At 41.8% G+C, this 24,735-nt stretch overlaps 1 protein-coding gene across 1 annotated transcript in view; it reads left to right on the top strand.

Moving 5' to 3' along the window:
- Positions 1-24,735, top strand: part of TDP1 (tyrosyl-DNA phosphodiesterase 1) — an 86,222-nt gene that overhangs the window by 50,142 nt on the left and 11,345 nt on the right. The window contains exon 14 of the mRNA XM_044918093.1: positions 14,287-14,389. Coding sequence (XP_044774028.1) covers positions 14,287-14,389 — 103 coding nt within the window. The remainder of the gene's footprint in view (positions 1-14,286; positions 14,390-24,735) is intronic.

Here is a 24,735-nt window from a genome sequence, read left to right as displayed (position 1 = left end):
TGCTGTACTTTTCATCCCCGTGACTTAGCTATTTTATAACTGGAAGTTTGTTCCTCTTAATTTCCTCACCTATTTTACCCATCCCCCTATAACCCTCTCCTCTGGCACCCACCAGTTCTGTTAGTCTATTTCTGTTTGTTCATTTGTGTTTGTTTCTTAGATTACACATATAAGTGAAATAAATCCTATAGTATTTGTCTTTCCGTCTGACTTATTTTGCTTAGCATAATTCCTCTAGGTCAATCCATGTAAATGGCAAGATCTTATTTCTATGCCTGAGTAATATAACATGTGTATATATACCATATTTTCCTCATTCATCTAGTGATGGACACTTAGGTTGCTTCCATATCTTGGCTATTATAAACAATGTTGCAGTAAACATAGTGGTGCACTTATTTTTTCAATTAGTGTTTTTATTGGGTAAATAACCAGAAGTGGAATTAATGGATCATACGGTATTTCTATTTCTAATTTTTTTAGGAACCTCCCTACTGTCTTCTACAGTGGCCGCACCAGTTTACATTCCCACCAACAGTGCACAAGGGTTTCCTTTTCTCCACATCCTTGCTAAGACATTATTTCTTTTGGATACTAGCCATTCTGACAGACGTGAGGTGATATCTCATTGTGGTTTTGATTTGCATTTCTCTGATGATTAGTAATGTCCGAGCATCTTTTCATAAATCTGTTGGCCATCTGTATATTGTCTTTGGAAAAATATCCAGGTCATCTTCCCGTTTTTAATCAGATTATTTGTAGGAGTTTGTTTTTGTTTTTTGTTTTGGGTTTGTTTGTTTGTTTGTTTTTTGGTGTTGAGTGTAGGAGTTCTTTATATATTTTGGATATTAACCCCTTATTGGATATGTTATTTGCAAATATTTTCTTTCAGTATATTGCCTTTTTGTTGATTTCTTTCACTGTGCAAAAGTTTAATTTGTTGTGGTCTCAAGTGTTTTTGCTTTTGTTTTCCTTGCCTGAGGAGACAGATCCAGAAGAATATTAAGGTGAATGTCCAAGAGATTACTGCTCATGTTTTCTTCTCGGAGTTTTATGGTTTCAGGTCTCAGTTTAGGTCTTAAATCCATTTTGAGTTTATTTGCTGTAAGAAAGTGGTCTAGTTTCATTCTTTCACGTTTTGCATGTACAGTTTTCCCAGCACTATTTATTGAAAAGATTATCTTTTTCCCCATTGTATGTTCCTGCCTACTTTATCATAGATTGGCCATATAAATGTGGGTTTACTTCTGGGCTCTTTATTTTGTTCCATCTATCTATGTCTGTTTTTGTGCCAGTACCATACTGTTTAGATTATTATAGGATTGTGATATCTCCAGCTTTGTTGTTCTCAAGGTTGTATTGGCTATTCCAGGTCTTTTGTAGTTCCATACAAATGTTAGTAGTATTTGTTCTAGTTCTCTGAAAAATGCCATTGGTGTCTTGATAGGAATTGTGTTGAATCCGTTGATTGCTTTGGGTAGTATGGACATGTTAATATTCTTCCAATCCATGAGTATCCTATATCTTTCCATTTATTTGTATTGTCTTCAGTTACTGTCATTAGTGTGTTACAGTTTTCAGAGTTAAAGGTCTTTGGTCTTCTTGGTTAAACTTATTCCTAGGTATTTTACTTTTTTTTTTTTTTTTAAGATTTTATTTATTTATTTGAGAGAGAGAGAGAGAGATTGAGAAAACGAGCAGGAGGAGGGGCGGAGGGAGAAGCAGACTCCCTGCAGAGCAGGGAGCCCGATGCGGGACTCGATCCCAGGACCCTGGGATCATGACCTGAACCGAAGGCAGATGCTTAACCGACTGAGCCACCCAGGCGCCCGGTATCTTACTCTTTTTGATGTAATTATAAACGGTATTGTCTTCTTAATTTCTCTTGCTGCAGAGTTATTTGTGTCTAGAAACGCAACAGAATTCTGTATATTGATTTTTTTTTTTTTTTTTTTTTTTTAGCGTGCAACTTTACTAAATTCATTTATTCTGAGATCTTTTTAGTGAAGCCTTTAGGGTTTTCTATATATAGTATCATGTCATCTGTAAATAGTGACTGTTTTCTTCGTGAGTTTTAAGAGCTCTTTATTTTGGCTATGGGTCTTTTATCAGGTATGTGTTTTGCATGTATGTTCTCCCAGTCCCTGGCTTTTATTTTCATCCTCTTAATAGTTCTGTTTGCAGAGCAAAAGTTAAGTCCAACTTACCAATTTTTTCTTTCGGGGATTGTGCTTTTGATGTTGGATCTAAAAAGTCCCTTCTCTTTTAATGTTTGTTTCTTCATTTTTAGGCATGTACCTTATAAATCTAATCTGATCATCTCCACTTTAGTAGGTAACTTTAATGCTTTTGCATTCAGTGTTCATACTGATATATTTTAATTTTCTATGATTTTACTTTATGCGTTCTTATTTCCATGTTTTTCTTTCTTTGCCTCCTTTTTCTCACTTCTATCAGATTCATCAGGTTTGCTTTATTTTTCTTCTATTAATTTAAAAAGTGTAATCCATTTCTAATCTTGAATCTAAAATCATTCAGGGTTTTCCTCTTCCTAAACAGCTAGAAAAATGTGGAACTCCAATTCTGATTGTCCTGTTTCTTATATGTTCTCCAGGATTATTGCTCCAGTATTATATTGAAGAAGCCTTGGAAATGAATCATTCTTGTGGAGTTACCCACAGGTTTACTAATTTCTTTGCTTGTTTTTCTTCCTCGTATACCTGTCCTTTCAAGTGAATCTAGTTTTCTTTCCTAAACTATATCCTTGTTTAGTTCCTTGAAACCTCTTCACTGATAATAAGCTCTTGGAGCTGTTTTTGTAAAACTGCCTTTACTTTTGCCCTCATTTTTGAGTAATTTAACTGGATTTAAAATTCTAAGTTGGCCCTTATTTTCTCCATTTCTTTGAAGAATTTTTTTCATTGGCTTTGAATTCATTTGTTGCTATTAGGAAATTGCCATCTAATTACTGTTCCTTTATGGGAAATCTACCTTTTGTCTCAGCCTGCTTTTAAGATTTTTCTTTATCTTTGGTGTTCTATAGTTTTACTACAACAGATCAATAGATGTGGATTTATTTTTATTTAGTCTTAGTGGCATTTGTTGTACTTCAGTCTGAAGATCTACTTTTTAAACAGTTCTCTAAGATTACTGGCTTTCATCTCTGAGCATATTAATTTACCCATTTTTTTTGTTTTGTTTTGTTTTTAAGATTTTACTTATTGAGAGAGAGAGTATGAGCACAAGCAGCAGGGAGTGGCAGGCAGAGGGAGAGGGAGAAGCAAGCTCCCTGCTGAGCAGGGAACCCGATCTGGGGCTCGATCCCAGGACCCCGAGATCGTGACCTGAGCCTAAGGCAGATGCTTAACCTACTGAGCCATCCAGGTGCCCCTCAACTTAACCATTTTTACCTCCCTTTTATAACTCGTACTAAATACATTTGAGACCCTTTCAGTCTTCAGCCTTTTATTTTTCATTGCCCTGCCTGAGTTGCTTCCTATGTAATTTCTTCAAGATCTGTCTTATAGTTTATTAATTTTTTTAGCTGCAACCACTGTGTTATTTTATTCATCAGTTGAGTTTCTAATTTCAGTGACTGTATTTTTCAGTCTGAGGCTTTGTAGTTTAGAACTTAGAGCAGAGTCACGTTGTGGGGTTCAAATTCTTGCTTTACCACTTACTACCTGTGAAACCACCAGCAAATTACTTAACTGTGATTTTTCTCATCCATTAAATTAGGATAATAGTATAGATATACTATAGGTATAGAATCTAATAGTTTAGAATGAGAATTAACAGAATAATAATAAAGGGATTAGATAGTGTGGTGTGTGTAAGTGCTGTGTTTTAACTGCCATTGTCACATTTGCATTTTTGTTTTACTTTTTATTTCACACATCATTTTAAATACATTTAATTTTAAATTACCATCTAATCAGTTATCTGAAGTCTAATCCTATTTTCTGTTGACTTTTTCTCATGATGGATTGGGATGATTTTCCTATTGATTTGAAATTTTGGGTTATAAAAGTGTCTCTTCATTGAGGCTTTAACTGTAAGAATCTTCTTTCGTCTGAGTGTGGACCTCTATATCTCTAGTTTTTGTTTCTGCCAATCTCTTCAAGAGCCTGAAACCAATGTCTGTTAATAGCTTGGGATGGGGTATGACACATTCCTGGCACTACAGTATTTAGAGATCAGATAAAAGTGACCAGAGAGATTGAAAGTAGAAAACCAAAGTTTGACAGAAATCAAGGGAAAATACCTCATTTTTAAAGGACGGATCTGGGTGAGTTATGAAAGTTATATGCTGCTAAGAGATGAAGTAAGATGTGGAGGATTTCTGTGACTTTTGAGTGATTGCAGTATAGTGGTATGGGGAGAAGCCTTATGAAATAAGAGATTGAAGACTTGAGATTTTTTGTAGTATACCTAGTGCAATAAGAAGAAATTGAAGGCATGAAGATCATAGAGGAAGAAGTAGAACTATCTGTACTACAGGTGACATGATTGTAAATAATAAAGTTCTAAGTTAAAAAAATATCAAAAGCACCAAATAGCTAGAAATAATTTTAACAGAAGTTGTGTAAGACATCTACACTGAAAACTATATATAAAACACTGCTGAGAGAAATACATGGAGATATATATAACATGTTCATGGATTAGAAGATTCAATATTGACATCAGTTGCTCCCAGCTTCTTTGATTTCATTACAATCCTGATCAAAATCCCAGGAGAGTTTGTTGTAAAAAATCAAGCTGAGTCTAAAATTTGAAAATGCAAGGTATTAAGAATAGGCAAGACAACTTTAGAGAGCAAGCTGATAGCAAAATTTACATGTGTATATACAGAATATCTAAAATAGCCAAGATGGTCTTAAGGTATTTACAGTACCTGATTTGAGACTTGGCATAAAATGAGAGTAAGACTATGGTATAGTTTAAGAATAGATATTCTAATCAATGGAATAGAGTCCAGAAATAGATGAAATCAAACACTTTTGACAAAGGCACCAGGTTTTCAGTAAATGGTGGTTAAGGCAGTTGGATATCCATGCAGAATAAACAAACCTTGGTCTGTCTCAAGCCATAAACAAAATTAGTCTCAGATGGTTGAAAGTCCTAGGTAAGAAATCTAGAACTATGATGTGAAAACTGAAGAATATTCTCATGACATTGAAGTAGGCAGAGGTTTAGTAGATGGCACAAAAATGCACTTGATCATAAAAAAATTGATGTATTTTTGGACTTCAAAAATATTTTAGAAATTCAGTTCATCAAAAGACACCATTTGAAGATGGGTAAAGAAGGCCTTTCTAAACAAGACCTCAAACTCAGAAGATGGTAAAGGAAAAAATTGCAACTTGGATAAATTATCTCCTCTCCCCAAAAAGGGAAGAAAGCAAGCAAGAAAGACCTGAAATATAAAGGTTCTCATTAACAGCTTCAACAAACTGGGAGAACATTTGCTGCATAATTACAATATATGAAAAGCACCGTGAGATAAAATAATGGCTCCTCAAAGATGTCCTAATTTCCAGAGCCCGTGAAGGTAGCAGATGGAATTATAATGTGGGAGATTATCGGAGAGAGCCCAGCGTAATCACAAAGGCACTTAGAAGTGAAGAGGGAGGAATCCAGAGTGATGGCGATAGGAAGAGAACTCCACTGACCTTGCTGGCCTTTGAAGGTGGAGGAATGGAGACACGAGGAATGCAGGTGGCCTCTGAAAACTGGAAAAGGCAAGGAAACGAATTCTTCCCTAGAGCTTCCAGAAGAAATACAATCCTGCCAACACCTTGATTTTAGTCCAGCAAGTCCCATTTTAGACTTCTGATCTCCAGAAGTATAAGATAATGAATTCGTGCTGTTTTAAGCCACTAAATTTATGGCAGTTAGAGCAGCAATAGGAAACTGTGCATACTGGTTATCAGTAAAAAAGACAAGTAATGTAATTTTAAGATGGTTAACTCACAAAATTAAACCTAGATGTCCAATAAATACGGTTAAAAACACTGAATACCACTAGTAATCAGAGAACTCAAATTTAAATGAGATCTAGTGTGCCTATTAGATGAGCAAAATTTTCATAGATATTATCCATGCAGTCTTCTCAAGGATCCAAGAAGAGTGTCTTTATACATTGTTGGTGATAGTCTAAATAGGAAAGCTGTTTTAGAGGGAAAATCCATCAAAATTAAAGATTATTTCCTTGTGTATACCTGTATACAACGTGAATCTTTCACAGGGAGTATCTTTCCATATCACTTGTGAAACTATTTTTCAATGTATAAAGAAACCAAGTCCAAGGTCAATACAAGAAAAGCAGCAAATGCAAAACGGAAGATAACTACATGGGGCGGTGGGGGGGGCGGGGAAGAGATTGGGGGGTAGAGGGAGAGAGACAGACGTACTGCCTGCTGGATTTTAGGATGGGGTGACAGCAACATTAGCTGGAGTTAATAATTTTCCCTCCTCACCACACAGCTGCTCTGTCTACATCTTCTCTCACATTTACTGCCAACGTTCTGTTTATTGCATCTGTCTGTGAAAGTATCCGTACACCCCGCCCCCGGTCCTCTAAGAGATGTGGCTAAAAGCTCAGTCTGTTAGCCATGTCTGCACTCATTGTGCAGCTGCTGCCTAGATTAAGTACTCATGATGAAAGAAATGTTTTTCATGGACACATGTTCCCGTAACAGTCATCCTTTTGGTTTTGTACACCTTCTAACAGTCTTGAAACAAGTACTTAATGGTGGTGAGCATTTTGTAATGGATGTAATTGTCAAATCACTGTTGTAAACTCAAAACTACTATGTCAACTATACTTCAAGTAAAAATTTATATAAACGAAAATTTTTTAAATCTTAAAAGTAAACTCAATGAGCTGCTCAAATAGGTGCTCAGGCCAGGGTTGGAGGTGGCAGATGATGTTATCAAACTTTAAACTTTTAAAAATGCATGAAGCCAGATGGGCCCACAGGTCCTCTTCCTTCCTCCCATCTTTCTTGCATGGCTGTTTCCCCAACACGTTACCCTGAACATTCAGGTAAACACTCCTCAGCAGTGAGCTCCCAGTGAATATCATGGATTTAATCTTTCTGGTTGGAATATATAGGTGGAGGGCGGCTATCTAGTTAGATTGTGGATGTCTCTAGTCATTGTAGACTGGTGTCCAGAAAGGGATTATGGCCTCATTGACCAAAACCCATTCATGCCCGGGAAGAAGAGTGCCTTAGCATGTTGCTCGTAGTGGGGCAGCCAGGACAGAAATCTTCTCTCCCAATTGGGGGTCAGGGATCTTTTCTCAACATCTGCCGTCTCCGTGTACCTTACTTAAAGGTGGCATTCTTATGCTTTCCTGAGCTTTCCTTGAACTCTGTTACACATTATCAGTTTAAATTTACTCTTAAAGGGTTTCAACTTTGGACAAAATTTCCATATTCTGGACTGAGTTCAGGTCTCTAATTAGCAGGCATGCTTTACAAGCTATGGCAGGGTAGTCTACCACCAGTTGAGCTCTTTGTTATTAAGGGGCCTGTAAATTGCCTAGTTCAACAACTGACCATTGGTCCACTTAGCTGGGGGCTCGAGAAAAAACATTCTACCCTGTGGTGGCTTTGTAATGTGTCAGTATGCATAGGCTGAACCACGTTTTCCAGAATTCCCTTTCTTGTATGTTTCTGGTTGGGGTGGGCCCCAAAGGAGATTCTTGTTGGAGATTTGGAGGGCATATGTGAAGTAGCAGCCCTTTTATAACCTAAACGTTGTCCTTTTGAGCCAGCTCACATTGTTGGCAAGAGGCAGCAGCGGGACCGGCAACTTCTGCACCCACTCCAGTTTCCTGCTTTAGCTCCTCCAACCCCTGGCCTCGCTTGGTGTGTGTACACCCACCCACCCACCACCACCCCCATGCCAGAGGTAACACAAGCAGACATGGTTTTAGTCTCTACCTGTGGCTTCACCTTGTTGCCTATGGTTCTAGCTTGTGGCTCTAGCTGTATATCTATCTTTCCTGGCTTCTGCTAACCCTGTAGACTTCAAACTCCAGCTTCAGGGCAAAGATGGCCCTTAGAGACTGCCTTAGAAGCTCCTGCAATCACATAAGTTAAATTCCTGTAAATTAATACGTATTCTGTTTCATATACACTCCTCTAGTGGTTCTGCCTCTCTGGCTGAACCGTGACTGCCACACACCTGTTCCCAAGAAGCCACTGTTTCATTCACCTCACTTAACAGCTTGGACAGAGTTTCTGTGGGATAGTACAACTTTGGACATCCAGGATCCCACCCTCTGGAATTGTCCAATTTTCAGAATCCTTCCATACCCCTAAAGAACAGAAAATAAAAACCTCAACCCACTTTGATGAAGCATCATTTGACACCCAGCAACAACAACAAAATAGACCCGAGCGCTGGCAGAGGAGAGAGCAGCTCCATCCAGCAGGAGGCAACAGAAAACAAAGAACAAGGACAGGGAACAGGGTAGAAGTGACCCTGAGTAACAGCAATGGCCACAGCTAGAACTCCTTTGAAGTTTTGGTAGTGAAAGAGCTTGTCCTGAGCTGCCCTGTGGTGTCACTGTACCTCACAAGACACTGGGTTTCTGCTAGACACTTGTAGGTGCCCGTCTACACCACACACACTGCAGGCAGGGCTGGAGTTTGGGAAAAATATCCCTTTGTCCTGCCTGCCCTAGGTACCTTTTTATATCTGAACAAAGTGTGTGCAGATATAAAAAAAATCATCAAAGATGCTTTTTCAAGGAATACTGATTTATCACCTAGACAGCTTACAAGTGACTTTCAGTATAATTATTCAGAATATAGTTTAAGGTTCCAGATGCTTAGGACTTTATTAGATGCTAAATACAAAGAAGGGATTGGAGGAAACTACCTGAACAGGTATCTTCGTTGTCTCCAATGATCTTTACCTTGGATTAAGCCCTCCAGTTGTTGAAATGAATAGTTAGTGAAGAATGAAAACAGGCCTTCCAGAAAGTACCTCTGGCCTATGATGGTTAGATGTTACAAGTCAAGAGAGCGATCAGGCGGTAACCTAGAAAGTGGGGAAAATATTCAACGAGAGACTGCTTCCACCTCACGCTCACTGGTTGGTTGTGCCATTAGACCTGTGGCTTTGCCCAGGAGGTCACCGTGTTTTATGGATGGGTGAGAGATCTACAAGCAAGCTATCCTCTTGGACTTTTTTATTATTTATTTTTGTTTTTTTTATTAACATAATGTATTGTTTCAGGGGTACAGGTCTGTGATTCATCAGTCTTACACAATTCACAGCACTCACCATAGTACCTTTCCTCCCCAATGTCCATCACCCAGCCACCCCATCCATCCCATGCCCCTCCACTCCAGCAACCCTCAGTTTGTTTCCTGAGATTGAGTTTCTTATGCTTTGTCTCCCTCTCCGGTTTCGTCTTGTTTCATTTTTCCCTCCCTCCCCCTATGATCCTCTGTCTTGTTTCTCCTATTCCTCTTATCAGTGAGATCATATACTTGTCTTTCTCTGGTTGACTTATTTCGCTTAGCATGATACCCTCTAGTTCCATCCACATCGTTGCAAATGGCAAGATTTCATTTTTTTTTTTGATGTCTGCATAATATTCCATTGTATATATACCCCACATCTTCTTTATCCATTCATCTGTTGATGGACATCTAGGCTCTTTCCATAGTTTCGCTATTGTGGACGTTGCTGCTATAAACATTGGGGTGCATGTGCCCCTTTGGATCACTACATTTGTATCTTTGGGGTAAATACCCAGTAGTGCAATTGCTGGGTCGTAGGGTAGCTCTATTTTCAACTTTTTGAGGAACCTCCATACTGTTTTTCCAGAGTGGCTGCACCAGCTTGCATTCCCACCAACAGTATAGGAGGGTTCCCTTTTCTGCGCATCCTAGCCAACATCTGTTGTTTCCTGACTTGTTAATTTTGGCCACTCTGGTGTGAGGTGGTATCTCATTGAGGTTTGGATTTGTATTTCCCTGATGCCAAGTGATGTTGAGCACTTTCTCATGTGTCTGTTGGCCATTTAGATGTCTTCTTTGTAGAAATGTCTGTTCATGTCTTCTGCCCATTTCTTGATTGGATTCTTTGTTCTTTGGGTGTTGAGTTTGATAAGTTCTTTGTAGATTTTGGGTACTAGCCCTTTATCTGATATGTCATTTGCAAATATCTTCTCCCATTCTGTCAGTTGTCTTTTGGTTTTGTGCATTGTTTCCTTTGCTGTGCAAAAGCTTTTTATCTTGATGAAGTCCCAATAGTTCATTTTTGCCCTTGCTTCCCTTGCCTTTGGCGATGTTTTAGGAGGAAGTTGCTGCCTGTGTTCTCCTCAAGGATTTTGATGGATTCTTGTCTCACATTTAGGTCTTTCATCCATTTTGAGTCTATTTTTGTGTGTGGTGTAAGGAAATGGTCCAGTTTCATTTTTCTGCATGTGGCTGTCCCAATTTTCCCAACACCATTTGTTGAAGAGAGTTTTTTCCATTGGACCTTCTTTCCTGCTTTGTCGAAGGTTAGTTGACCATAGAGTTCAGGGTCCATTTCTGGGCTCTCTGTTCTGTTCTGTTGATCTATGTGTCTGTTTTTGTGCCAGTACCATACTTTCTTGATGATTACAGCTTTGTAATAGAGCTTGAAGTCCGGAATTGTGATGCCACCAGCTTTGCTTTGCTTTTTCGACATTCCTCTGGCTATTCGGGGTCTTTTCTGGTTCCATACAAATTTTAGGACTTTTTGTTCCATTTCTTTGAAAAAAGTAGATGCTATTTTGATAGGGATTGCATTAAATGTGTAGATTGCTCTAGGTAGCATAGACATTTTCACAATATTTGTTCTTCCAATCCATGAGTATGGAACGTTTTTCCATTTCTTTGTGTCTTCCTCAATTTCTTTCATGAGTATTCTATAGTTTTCTGAGTATAGATCCTTTTGTTGGTTAGATTTATTCCTAGGTATCTTATGGTTTTGGGTGCAACTGTAAATGGGATCGACTCCTTAATTTCTCTTTCTTCTGTCTTGGTGTATAGGAATGCCACTGATTTCTGTGCATTGAATTTATATCCTGCCACTTTACTGAATTCCTGTATGAGTTCTAGCAGTTTTGGGGTGGGGTCTTTTGGGTTTTCCACATAAAGTATCATATCATTTGCAGAAAGTCAGAGTTTGACTTTTTCTTTGCCGATTTGGATGCCTTTTATTTCTTTTTGTTGTCTGATTGCTGAGGCTAGGACTTCTAGTACTTTGTTGAACAGCAGTGGTGATAGTGGACATCCCTGCCTTGTTCCTGACCTTAGAGGGAAAGCTCTCAGTTTTTCCCCATTGAGTATGATATTCCCTGTGGGTTTTTCATAGATGGCTTTTATGATATTGAGGTATATACCCTCTGTCCCTACACTGTGAAGAGTTTTAATCAAGAAAGGATGCTGTACTTTGTCAAATGCTTTTTCTGCATCTATTGAGAGGATCATATGGTTCTTGTTCCTTCTTTCATTAATGTATCACATTGATTGATATGCGGCTGTTGAACCAACCTGGTAGCCTAGGAACAAATCCCACTTGGTCGTGGTCAATAATCCTTTTAATGTACTGTTGGATCCTATTGACTAGTATTTTGGTGAGAATTTTTGCATCCATGTTCATCAGGGATATTGGTCTGTAATTCTCCCTTTTGATAGGGTCTTTGTCTGGTTTTGGGATCAAGGTAATGCTGGCCTCATAAAAGGAGTTTGGAAGTTTTCCTTCCATTTCTGTTTTTTTGGAACAGCTTCAGAAGAATAAGCATTAATTCTTCTTTAAATGTTTGGTAGAATTCCCCTGGGAAGCCATCTGGCCCTCGGCTTTTGTTTGTTGGGAGATTCTTGATTACTGCTTCAATTTCCTTAGTGGTTATAGGTCTGTTCAGGTTTTCTATTTCTTCCTGGTTCAGTTTTGGTAGTTGATACATCTCTAGGATTGCATCCATTTCTTCCAGATTATCTAATTTGCTGGCATATAGTTGCTCATAATACATTCTTATAATTGTTTGTATTTCTTTGGTGTTGGTTGTGATCTCTCCTCTTTCATTCATGATTTTGTTGATTTGGGTCCTTTTTCTTTTCTTTTTGATAAGTCTGGCCAGGGGTTTATCAATCTTGTTAATTCTTTCAAAGAACCAGCTCCTGGTTTCATTGATCTGTTCTACTGTTCTTTTGGTTTCTGTTTCATTGATTTCTGCTCTGATCTTTATTATTTCTCTTCTCCTGTTGGGTTTAGGCTTTATTTGCTATTCTTTCTCCAGCTCCTTTAGGTGTAGGGTTAGGTTGTGTATTTGAGACCTTTCTTGTTTCTTGAGAAAGGCTTGTATTGCTATATACTTTCCTCTTAGGACTGCCTTTGCTGCATCCCAAAGATTTTGAACAGTTGTGTTTTCATTTTCATTTGTTTCCATGAATTTTTTTAATTCTTCTTTAATTTCCTGGTTGACCCATTCATTCTTTAGTAGGATGCTCTTTAGCCTCCATGTATTTGAGTTCTTTCCAACTTTCCTCTTGTGACTGAGTTCTAGTTTCAAAGCATTGTGGTCTGAGTAGATGCAGGGAATGATCCCAATCTTTTGATACCGGTTGAGAACTGATTTGTGACAGGATGTGATCTATTCTGGAGAATGTTCCATGGGCCCTAGAGAAGAATGTGTATTCTGTTGCTTTGGGATGGAATGTTCTGAGTATATCTGTGAAGTCCATCTTGTCCAGTGTGTCATTTAAAGCCTTTATTTCCTTGTTGATCTTTTGCTTAGATGATCTGTCCATTTGTGAGGGGCGTCCTCTTGGACTTCTAAAGAAAACAATTTTCCTAGAGTCATAATACCACTTTATTGTGAACTTCCCCACTTCCCCTGCATTTTCCATCTTTGTGATCCATCACAGACGGCGGTGTTCATGATTGTGGCCCTTGAGCAACAAAGTAGAGTTTGTTGTTCTCAGTATGGTCTGCCGTTAAAGAAGGTAGGCAGGTCTGTCTGTATGCTTTAAGTTAGCTTAATTATTTTTAGCACTTTTTAAGCTCTGATTTCCATAGTACTTGTCTGTTCTCATAGGACCCTGAACAGAGATCATACTTTTCACCTTTCTTGGTTACTGCTCTCTTTGATTCTGTGATGCCTGTAACGCCAGGTCAGCACTTTCTTCGAAAGAATACTTGATGCCCAGTGAACGAATTTTGAAATAATTCCATTGTCCTTGAAGTCGGACTGTAAGGGTCTGAATAGCTGAGAATATTCCCTATTCTGAAAATAGGCAATTTGGGTGAGCTTCATTGGGAAAAAACCATTATGGTGGTTTTATGTTAATTAACTGGTAGGTGAGGGTTCTTGGCCTGGTTTGGTGCAGGAGAGCATGTTTCTAGAGCTGATGCCTCAAGAGCTTAGGTCTGTTTCCTGTCCAGATCACATCTGCGTCCCGATAGCGTCTAGGTCCCTCCCATTCGGTCAGGTCCAGGGCTTCCTGTGATTTTTAGGCATACCCGTGACTCTCTGCCCACGTAAAACAGGGTTCTGAACACACCGTTTCTTTCTGGATACAAATGCCAGTCTACTGCCCTCCTCTGTTTTCCTTAGATTGAAAGTAGAATTTAGCACTTCCTGGCCCAAAACCAAAGGCAAAAGAATGTGAAGCTTAAGATACTGCTATGATCAGGGCGCCTGGGTGGCTCAGTTGGTTAAGCGACCGCCTTCGGCTCAGGTCATGATCCTGGAGTCCCGGGATCGAGTTCCGCATCAGGCTCCCTGCTCAGTGGGGAGCCTGCTTCTCCCTCTGACCCTCCCCCCTCTCATGTGCTCTCTCATTCTCTCTCTCTCAAATAAATAAATAAAATCTTTAAAAAAAAAAAAAAAAGATACTACCTAAGATCATATTAACATAATTTTTTCTTAAATGCTACTTTGGCATATAATAAAATCAGACCTCCAGGCTATACCTGAGTCATGGAAAGAAAGGACTTTAGACAGAAAAAAAAAATCTAAAAAGGATAATTATTTTAATAGCTGTCCTCAGGGAAAACGCAGGTAAGGGTGAAGCTGCCCCAAATTAACAATTAGATAAATCCTGGGGATTATAGCACAGCAGGATTTAGTATTCCATTTCTGAAAAATGCACAACTCTGCCAAAAACTGAATGAATGTGATTGCAGCTATCTGTGGTTTTGACCGATGCTCTTGCAGCTGTGAAAGTTTGACCTGAGCTGAAATGCCTCACTGAGTCCGCCCTCCCTGTGTCCTTGTCCCTGCAGCGCAAATCTGTCCAAGGCCGCATGGGGAGCATTAGAGAAGAACGGCACCCAGCTGATGATCCGTTCCTATGAGCTTGGGGTCCTTTTCCTGCCATCGGCATTTGTAAGTTCACGTTTGAAACTGCCTGAGTGGTCACACGTGAAACAAGTTAGGTTTTTATGTTCTCTTCCTTTGATCATGATGACCTGCCCAAGGCCAGGAGGTAGCAGGGCCAGGGTTCTAACCTAGAGCCTGTGCTCTCAACTGCTGGCCTGTGCTACCAAATACATTTAGCACTCAGTCTTCTGGGTGCCATGAGATTGCTGCTCTCAGGGAGCATACCTGATGACAGATTGAAGATAATTGCATTGGGTAAAGTTAATCACGTGTTTTACAGGATTTAAATATTGTTAAGATTCATTACAAGATGGTAGTGACAGGTCACCAAAGGGATGTGTCAGCCAAGAGCAAGATGTTCCTTTGGAGGAGGTCTTTGGAAGCTAGAAGATTTGGGAGTGCGAGGGGAAAGGATGCTTAGAGTTTAGGGTAGGTGGAGAGGAGAGGAAAGGGCATCATGTTGGAAGTGGTATGAGCATAAGTCAGGAGGCAAGGAAGCTCACAACATCTGCTTGAGAAGGAGTTCAGAAGGTCACGGAGGATCTGTGCGATCAGATTCACTGGTAAGCCCCCTAGAAACACGCCAAGGTGGAAGCTGTAGCTCTTGAGGTGTCTAGCCCAGCCAGCTTGTCTTCTAGATTAGAAAAGCTCTCGGTTTCTGCAGCTGAACACCAGACAGTATGGCTGCTTTTCATGTAGGGACTGGCTCTATAGGCCTTCTGATTTCTAAACACTAAAACCACTCTTGGCCCAGAGAGACGTTCCCACTCTGAGGGGCACATAGACCCCAAGACCACCTATCTTGCCCCTCACATTCACTCACACATTCAGTGGAATGCAGTTAGAACTGCCCACACAATAAGATGGTTAATGCTTTTCTCTCTTTTTTTTTTGCCACCTGCTATAGTTGAACATATGATAAACACACACATGATGCAGCTCCATTGTAAACCACTTGGACTAGACCAGAATATTTAAGGGAGTGCTGTGTACTTGTCCTCAGGCCTCAGTCCAGACCCATGTGACATGTAGGCATAGTCTGAAAGGTGCCAGAGAGCACCTCCCCCCCCCCCCCCCCCCCCCCCCCCAAAGGGGCCAGACCCCCCCCCCCCCCCCCCCCCCCCCTTCCCAAGCCTGATGGTCTTCCTCACTAGCTCTCCCCTCCACAGTCTGGTGAAAAGTCCTTTTCTCCCTCCCTCTCTCTCCTCCCTTCATCAATCTTTATCCATCCTTTTCTTCTCCAACTCAGGGTTTTGCTACAGAACTGTCAAATAAGTTTCTCCTAAGGTTAATAATTGTGAAATTCTAGCACTTTTTGTTTCTTTCCTACAGAGTCAGAGCAGATCCTAATGCTGCTTACAGCTTCTTCCCCCTCCATTTCCTTGGAGACAGATGGTTCCCCCTTTGCTATAGACAAGGATGTGACTTCCCTAGGGTTCCACAGCTGAGTGGGCTCCAGCCCTCAAGCCACCATCTCTGACTGATCCCTCCTTTGATCTTTCAGCTTTATCACAGAGAAATAGTAAACTCCTAACACTAGGGTAATAATAGTAATTTGGTGTGACTGTAGTGACAGTAGCTTTGAACTAAGGCCAGGATTATTTCCCAATAGTAACCTAAGGAATAAATTCCATGTCCCTCTTGTTTGGCTTTTGTTGTCCATGTTTGCAAAATTCTAGACCTTTCTAACTGTTCTGACTCAGTTCCTTGTCATGAAAATGGTAATAGGAAAGACGTATATTGTGCTTCAGGTCCTCTAGACCCTGCTAATTTTCACTTCTGATTCTATTTCTGACTGTACTTTAGAGGCAGCTAATAGAGGAAAAAATAGGCATAATCATTTAGAATCCCCAAATTAGACTCTTCTATACTGTTAGAATAAGAAAGAGCCCCCACTATAGTACATTCTAGATAAGAGATTCAGTTATTTATAAAGACTGTCAGGCAAGAATATTAAAAATGGATTCCCCCCTCCTATGCTATGCTGATAGATTCAAGAGTGAGGCTCCAAGCACAGTGACCATGTAATTAACATAGTGACTAAAAAGACAGCATTTTATCGAGCAATCCAGGTTCCTTGGCATGTCTTAAGATACAAATCCTACAACAGTGCTTTAAAGCAGGCTTCCTCCATAACACTAGTCAGGACCCAAAACCGTCACTATCTTGTCAGACATTCTCTTTTCTGGGTGGATTGTCTGTGTCCTTCACTGAACCATAAGTTATTTGAGCACAGTGCCAAAATGAGGCATGTGGACAAGACATAGAAGTGTTTTACCTGGGGCGCCTGGGAGGCTCAGTCGGTTGAGCGTCTGACTCTTGGTTTGGGCTCCGGTCATAATCTCAGGGTCGTGGGATCAAGCCTTCTGTCGAGCTCCACATTCCGCAGGGTGTCTGCTTGGGATTCTCTCTCTTCCTCTCCCTCTGCCCCTCCTCACCCACCCCCCTCTCAAATCTTAAAGTGTTTGACCTCGCCCTCCCAAAGGAGCCTACTAGTCACGTTGAGCAAGAAAGTCATTTTAAAAAGGCACTTTCATTCAGAGATGTCCAGGTGCCAAGACCTGGGAGAGAAGTAAATGGCCTGAGTGGGCAGAACCCAAAGGTCCGAAAGTGGGTATTCGGGTCCTTTTCATTGCTCTTGACAGAAACTAACTTAAGCTTATATAAGCCCGCAGAAGGGGTAGTTTTTTGAAGAGCTGCTGAAGGCATGTCATGGAATCAGTGGCACAGTAGAGACTTGGGAGGGGTGGAGCTGGGCCAGCCCTGGGGCCTTCAGCGCACCGCCTGTCTGGGTGGCTGTCACTGGTGACACCTCCGCAGTGGCTTGTCCCCTCATTTGCCAGCCATTGTGCATTTAAGGACTGCTCAAGTTCATGTCTGCTTTTCACACCTCTGTACTGCCCTGACCCTGTCCTGTAATGGTGTGTTTCCCAGAGAAGGGCAGATTGTTGGGCGCTAGGAAGCCATGCCTGAGGGTATCACCCATAAGTGAGTTGATGTGTGTTTTATCAGTCTGCATAATACCATGTCAAGAAAATTTGCAACAGAGGAGACTTTGTCCTTAAGCTACTGTGTCACTTACTGGTATGTAAAGCTTCTGGAAAACCAGTAGAGCTTTGCTTGGTCTTCATAGACTTAACATTTATAGTTTTGATGCTGAGGGCAACCCAAAGATCTTTGCCGTGAGGTGATTTGTCATTTTGCTGAGGTAATTTCGAACACAGAATGAGACCCTTAGCTTATGAAGGAGAGACTGTCCAGCACAACTCCACAGCTCCCTCCTCAGAATGTCTCGCAGACTTGTCACTGAACATTCCAACCTGCCTGGAATGACCTCGCAGTCAATCTCTTCAGCTCCACCAGATCCCCATGCCTCTAGTTCAGTAGCCCTGGGAATAGGAGGAAGAACGAGATGGAGTCTTCATTCTCATGAAGCTCATGGATAAGTTCAGGAAACGGGTTATAGTATGTGATGAGAATTGTGGTGTAAGGGGTTCACAATATAAGGACTCTTAGAAAAGGAGCATGTAATCTGCCTGGGGGCCCTGGGAAGGGTTCTATGAGGAGATGACATTTGACCTGGGTCTTGAAAAATGAGTTATGAGCTTAACCCCCCCCATCAAGGGAGATGAGGTTTCCAGCCAGAGAGAACAGTGCATGTTCTATTTGAGGAACAGCAGGCCATTCCATGTGCCTGGGAAGGGGCTGGGATGTAGGCCATAGGCTCTGAGGTTGGACTCCTGTTCTGAAGGAGACTGGCAAGCAGGACCCACTGGAATTGTACTTTGTCCCATGTGGACAGTAGAAAGCCATCAGTTTTTTAAACAGGATTAGTGATGTCATCGGGCCAATTTTCAAATAATTTGAAGCTTATAAGAGACTTCTCCAATTATGAGTATAATTTAAGTTATATTATTCAGAAGGTACCTGAGGATGAGGGCCTTGTAAATCTCACCAAAATCATCTTCATCACTTAAGCCATACTATTATAAAAATTTGATTAATGATTACTATTACTAGCACCCCACCATCCTAGCTCGAAGTGTACAAAGTCATCTCTGGCGACTCTTTTACACCCAAATTTTGCTGCCTAATGCTGCTTGATAGTCACTTATGGCCATTCCTGGTGCCACTGTCCAGGGCACATCAACTCCTGCTATAGTATCCTCCCACCATGCTTCCCAAGGCAGCCTGCACCCGGCTGCCAGAGTGTCTTTGTAGACTATATGTCAGGTCACGTCACCCACCTTCAAATCTTGTAAGATAGAAGCCAGACTCCTTAGCGTGGCCTTCTTTTCTCTTCATGCCCTGACTCCTGACTCCTCGGCCTGACCACTTCTCTCTCTTTCCTGGCCTTTTTGTTCAGCCATACAGAACTGGTTCCTATTATGAGTCAAGCCCATCTGTGTTCTCCAGAGAAACAGAACCAATAGGATATATAGATACAGAGAGAGATTTTTGTGAGGAATTGGCTCACATGATTTTGGGGGACTAGGAAGTCCCAGCCTCTGTCAGCAAGGGACCCAGGAGAGCTGGTGGTGTAGTTTCACCAGTTGTAGAGTCTAAAGGTCTGAGGATCAGGAGAGTTGATGTTTTCAATCCCGATCTAAGTTTGGGAGCATGTCCCAGCCAATAGAGAACAAATTTACCCTTCCTCGGCTCTTTAGTTCTAGTCAGGCCCTCAACAGATTGGATGATGCCCACCTACATTGCAGGGTCAGAGGCAGTTTGCTCTGTTCAGTCCACCGACTCAAATGCTAATCTCATCCAGAAACACCCTCAGAGACCCCCCAGAGTGAGTGACGTTTAACCGGTCATCTGGTAACTGATGGCCCAGTGAAGTGGGTACCTAATAACCATCATGCCCTCATTCATCAGCCTTAATCTGTCTCAGGAACAGCACCCCTACGCCCCTAAGCCAACCTGCCTCCCCTGTCTCCAGTCCAGGTGCCCCTCCTCTGCATCCCACTGCTTTCTAGAACGTAGGCTCATCACATATCCCTTGTATTATCATTTACTTGTCTGTCTCCTTGACTGTGAGCTGCTTTCTCCTAGGGCTTGGCACATCTCTTAGTTGATGTTGCTTCCTTTCAGTTCCTAGAGTCCACACTGTCCTTTCTGTGAGGAGAGCAAACGTGGAGAACAGTGGCTTGTGGATACCACATGGATTTAGCCCAGTGGATGTTGTTTGTAGTAGGTGTTCAAATATGTTCGTAAGCAATTGCAATATAGAATTGCTCACCTGTCTTGTTGAAATTAAAGCACATGTGCATACACTTAGTCTCTTGGCGATACTTGGAAATGCCAACCCCTGTGTGTTTAGTAGATGTTCTTAAAATTTCTGTATCTGTTAATTTCAGAAAGGTTACTAATGAGAACGTGGTCTGTTATAAAATGAGGCCTTGTGTTTCCCTCTTCAGTACTAGTAAGACATGCCTTTTAATGTTTTCGGTTACAAGTTTGCCAAATCAACTTACTTAATACCCAGTTCTGTAATCATTTCTCTAACTGGACATCATCCAGAATCCGGTGTCTTGAGATCAGCCCACCTTTGTACTTCTTAGCAGAGCTCCATGTCCAAAACACCCACATTTCTGAGTGATCAGCAACTGGAGTTGCCACTTTTGTCCTTCCCCAGTAGGCCATCCTGATCCTTGGTGTTCCGGAACACTGACTTGAGGTTAGCATTTGCAAACAGTTGAGCTTTGTGCCCAGAATGAAGAGTCTCAGACACTGCTGAGGCAGTCACCTAGAAGGCCCCACAGCTCCTGCACTTTCCCACAGCCATAATAAGGGCCTGTCACTCAGGAACCTGTGGTTGCATGAAAGGACATTCTCCATGGCCTGAAAATAGTGGATGGGGAGCCACCACGTTTCATTCATAATAAAGATGCCATTTGAAACCTCTGGGCTTGGTCTGGAAGCAAAGTCTCTGGTAACCAAACATTGATTTGTTCACTTTTTTTTCTGCTTTTACATGAGTGAATCAGTAAACATACCATCTCAAGGTGAATCTAACTTGCTGTTGTTAGAGCCATGCAGTCAATAGCTTTCCCTTTGGGAACACTTTCGGGAGCTTTGGGGATTAATGTGTATGTAGCACTTAGCTATTATTGTTACACAGGTCCTTAAAGACTATTCTTTTGAGGTCTATTATCAATTTATCAAGTATATAGTTTTTGTTGGGTTTGTCCCTTTAAGTGTATTTAACTTTTATTTTTTCTTTTAAAGATTTTATTTATTTGACAGAGAGAGACACAGTGAGAGAGGGAACATGAGCAGAGGGAGTAGGAGAGGGAGAAGCAGGCTTCCCGTCAAGCAAGGGAGCCCGATGCGGGGCTCGATCCCAGGACCCTGAGACCATGGCCTGAGCTGAAGGCAGATGCTTAACAACTGAGCCACCCAGGCGCCCCTGTATTTAACTTTTGGATTAGATTCTAATTCATTTAGGTTCAGAAAAATTTGAATATAGGAAAGATCCAACAATTTCAAAGATTGGTAGTTGCATTCCAAATCTTCAGGCATCTGTGAGTATATCAGGGAGAGGCAAGTTTTCTATTTGAACTTCATGCATTTTGGTGTTTATGGAGCACATACTTTGTCAGGTGCTGACTTAGTCCTGGACTTGAGCCTGCCTAGTACTTTGTGGGCTACAGCTACTCCTGCCTCTGGGAATTAATGTGCATGACCATCTGAGAATCCTAGGTCAATGTCCAAAATGGTTTCCTCCAGACAAGGGTAGCCTGAGCTTTCCTGCGCTTGCCTTAGGGTTGAGGGGCACCTCAGCTCCTTTTGAGCCCTAGTGTGTTTGCCCCTAAGATGGCAGCTTCTCTTTTCTGTCATTAGAATCAAAAATGCTTCAATCAACTCCAAAAGAACTTTGTCTTCAAAAAGTCTCTTTTCTCTGTTCTGATTAAATTCTTTTATTGTCGGGCTCCTGGGTGGCTCAGTTGGTTAAGCGACTGCCTTTGGCTCAGGTCATGATCCTGGAGTCCTGGGATTGAGTCCCACATCGGGCTCCCTCCTCAGCAGGGAGTCTGCTTCTCCCTCTGACCCTCTTCCCCCTTGTGCTATCTCTCATTCTCTCTCACTCAAATAAATAAATAAAATCTTTAAAAAAAAAGTTTTATTGTCTTTTGTTGCCAAAATTGATATATACCATAAGTGTTTGCTCTCATCATGACTGGCTGTGGCTGGAAGAACTAATAAAATTCACAGGAGCCACTGCCTTGACCCTCCCTCCCCTCCCCACACCACTTCTGACCACCGGCCATCTGTTGAAGGTACTCAGGGTTTCCCACGGGGCTACATCTGGTCAGTACTGTTTGACATGGAGTTTTCTTCTAAGCTTTCATGTTCTCCCGCTCAGCCCCAGTCTGGCATTCTACTCCTTCCTCTTCCCTGTCCACATCCAGCTGCCACATCCTGTCCTCTGCCCTAGCAAGAGTTTTGCTGCCTGCTGCTGTAGGTCATTGTCTTCTCCTCGCCTGGCTAACTGATTCCATCTCTCCCTCGCTCCCCATCTTGGCTACTGCTACACTTCTGGAGCGCTTTTTGCCCGTCTGCCAGGGTCTGCATTCCCCTGAGTTTGAACCTGCAGTATCTCCTCTTGGCCCATGAGATGATATCCAGAATCCTGTGAGTGACACAGCAGGGCCCGCCGTAACCTGGACCAGCATGCCCCCCAGCCTCTGTTCCCACCCCTCCCCCCACATCCCCTGCACAGCCAGGGCTCCAGTCACCTGTGAGTGCTTGTTAGCAGGTGGGGGAGGTGGGCTGGGGCACCAGGGGCACAACTGCCACTTACTAGTTGTGTGATCCTTCACCTCCATTAGAAAGTGAAATCATGTGGAAAGAGAACGTAGAAGAACGTGTTGGAGAGATACCAGGGACCAAGCAAAGGAACTCTCTGGGAGCACACAGCGCTAGAGGAGCCAAAATGACAATGGAGTTGGGGTCCTGCTTATAAGCTGTTAAGCTTTGGACCTGTTACTTCCATAGGCTTCCTTTATCCCAGTGTGAAGTGGGGACAGTGCAGTAACTAATAACTTTGTGGCATCACTTGAGAATTGAGAGTTCTTGCCTATAAATGGTTGAAACAGTGCCTAGCACTTGGCAGGTACTGAGCAGTGAACAGTAGCAGCACCAACTCGTAGATCAAGCAGTTCAACAGAAGGTGGAAGGCAGAGGTCAAAATCTTGACCTCACACCCATGGTGATGGGATGCTATTCCTTTTTCTCCTGAAGTGCACTCCACCCCACTGACACAGCCCTTTGCTTATAAGAAACCCACCCTTCTTGGGCCTCTTGGGCTTACTGTCCTCCATGAAGCTTTTCCTAAGCCGCCACCCGGAAACACAGTTGATCATATGGGCGCCTTATAGGAAGGACAAGACAGCCACCTCCCTGTACTTCACTTCCTTGTCAGTCCATCTTTGATTAAGTGTGCTCCTTCTAGAACGCTCACTGTCATTACCATTTTATCCAGGAAAACTTGATGCCTTGTATAGGGCTTTACTGCTTGAGGATGCTAATCGGATGCAACTAAAAAAATAAACAGTATCTCTGAGATTTGGACATGTTTCTTGTTCTCTATGATGGAGCTAAGTCGCTAAACTTAATCCGTCATGGTGATAACAGCTCTTTTCCTCCCAGAGCTGATAAAGGGAGAAGCCAGTAATTTCTCAAGTGTGATAGATGTCCACCCTCTCACCTGGTATTTTATAAATATATTGTCTTAACTGTCTTTTTAAGTATCTGTGCCTGTAAGGGTGCCTTCCTCTGTTTTACAGAATGCCAAGTGATACCACTGTGATGTATAAATAATGATAATTAGATGACAGCTTCAAATTACTTGACATCCAGATTGAAGGGAAAAGTGGTACTTTTTTTTTTTTTTTCCATATAATACTCTAGAATTTAGATCAGAAATGGCATTCAGGAAAGTGTATTGCTTCCTGTCAGACGTGGATGGCTCAGAGCTTCTTATATGTCAAGTAAGACACCACAGAATAGCCATGTGCCAAAGCATGTTGGGGCATCAGATCTCGGCCAGGCCATAAAGACTCTCCATCCTTTGTGATGATTTGTTCGAAAATAACAGAAATGGACTAGGAGCCAAAGAAGAGGGAAGTTGTTCTTATCTGAAATGCCACATAAAGTATTTAATAGTCATTAAATGACATCACTTCCTAACCTCTGGCCTCTTGTCACAAATGTTAAGAACCACGGTTTCCAGAATTTGGCTCCTCCTAATTTGGTCTGCTTTAATATTACCTCTTAAATTTTCAAGGAATTCTTCCTTTGTTGTGGCTCCTGGTGGGTGAATGTGAGACTATTTCTTCATTTAGTTGAAGGAACAGAAGATTAAGAATCAGAGAGGCTGGGTTTGATTTCCAGCCTTACCGCTTAATAGCCATATGGCCTTGGGCAACTATTTAACCTCCATTTTATTTCCTCCCTTGTAAAATAGGAGTAATTTCATCACAAGAACATCCTGGATGTACTAATTTACATCCATGTGCGAGTCATTGTTCTAAATAACTTACTGTCAGCATACCATTTAATAGACGAGGAAATTCAGGCCGAGAAAAGTTAGGTAATTCACCTCGAGTCACACAGCAAGTAAGTGATATGCACAAGGAAGAGCATAAGATTATCCTCCGATCCAGAACTTGGTGAGCTGTGAGGAGGAGCACCAGTATTGACTGTTCTGGAGATGGCCCAGCAGCCCTCCCCAGGGTAGGAGGAAGTGGGGGTGACGGGGCAGGCTATAGTGTCCCCCTTCAAGTGCCCTTGGTCTCCCTACCCCCTTCCTCCTCTGCCCTCACATATCCCTGATTTTTAATTTTTCCATCAGTTTCTTTCAAATCCATTTCCTTCCCTTTCCACTGACCCCACTCTCCTCTGAACTCACCTGTTTGTATCTCAGCTTTTGTTATGATGCTGATATTTGTTTCCCCATTACCAGTCGCTCATCCATCTCCCATTGGTGTGGTAGTAGCTCTCGGTCTTCTGGCTCTAACAATTCCCTGTTGGATCGATTTTCATCTGTGCCAGTCAGCCTTTATAGTGGAACTTCTTGGTTCAAAAACCTGCAACTCCTCGCTGTATATAAAAGTAAGGGCCACACACTTTAATAACTGGGGTCTTGTGGTGCTGTGGGTTGTGACACATAACCAACTCAAACAAGTAAGAAATATGGCAGACATGGAGGGTGAGTCCCTTGCTTCAGGCAGAGCTGAATCCATGGGTTTGGGTGTATTTTCAGAGTTCATTTTGAAGTATGTGAGAGCCCCCAGCAGCTCAGGGCTCACATCTTACCGAATGAACTCCTGAGCAGAAAGATGGTC

The sequence above is a fragment of the Neomonachus schauinslandi genome, chromosome 9 (genome assembly GCF_002201575.2).
Source record: "Neomonachus schauinslandi chromosome 9, ASM220157v2, whole genome shotgun sequence".
Classification (NCBI taxonomy): Eukaryota; Metazoa; Chordata; class Mammalia; order Carnivora; family Phocidae; genus Neomonachus; species Neomonachus schauinslandi.
Note: the sequence above shows the minus strand (reverse complement) of the source record. Positions and strands in the feature narration are given on the sequence as shown.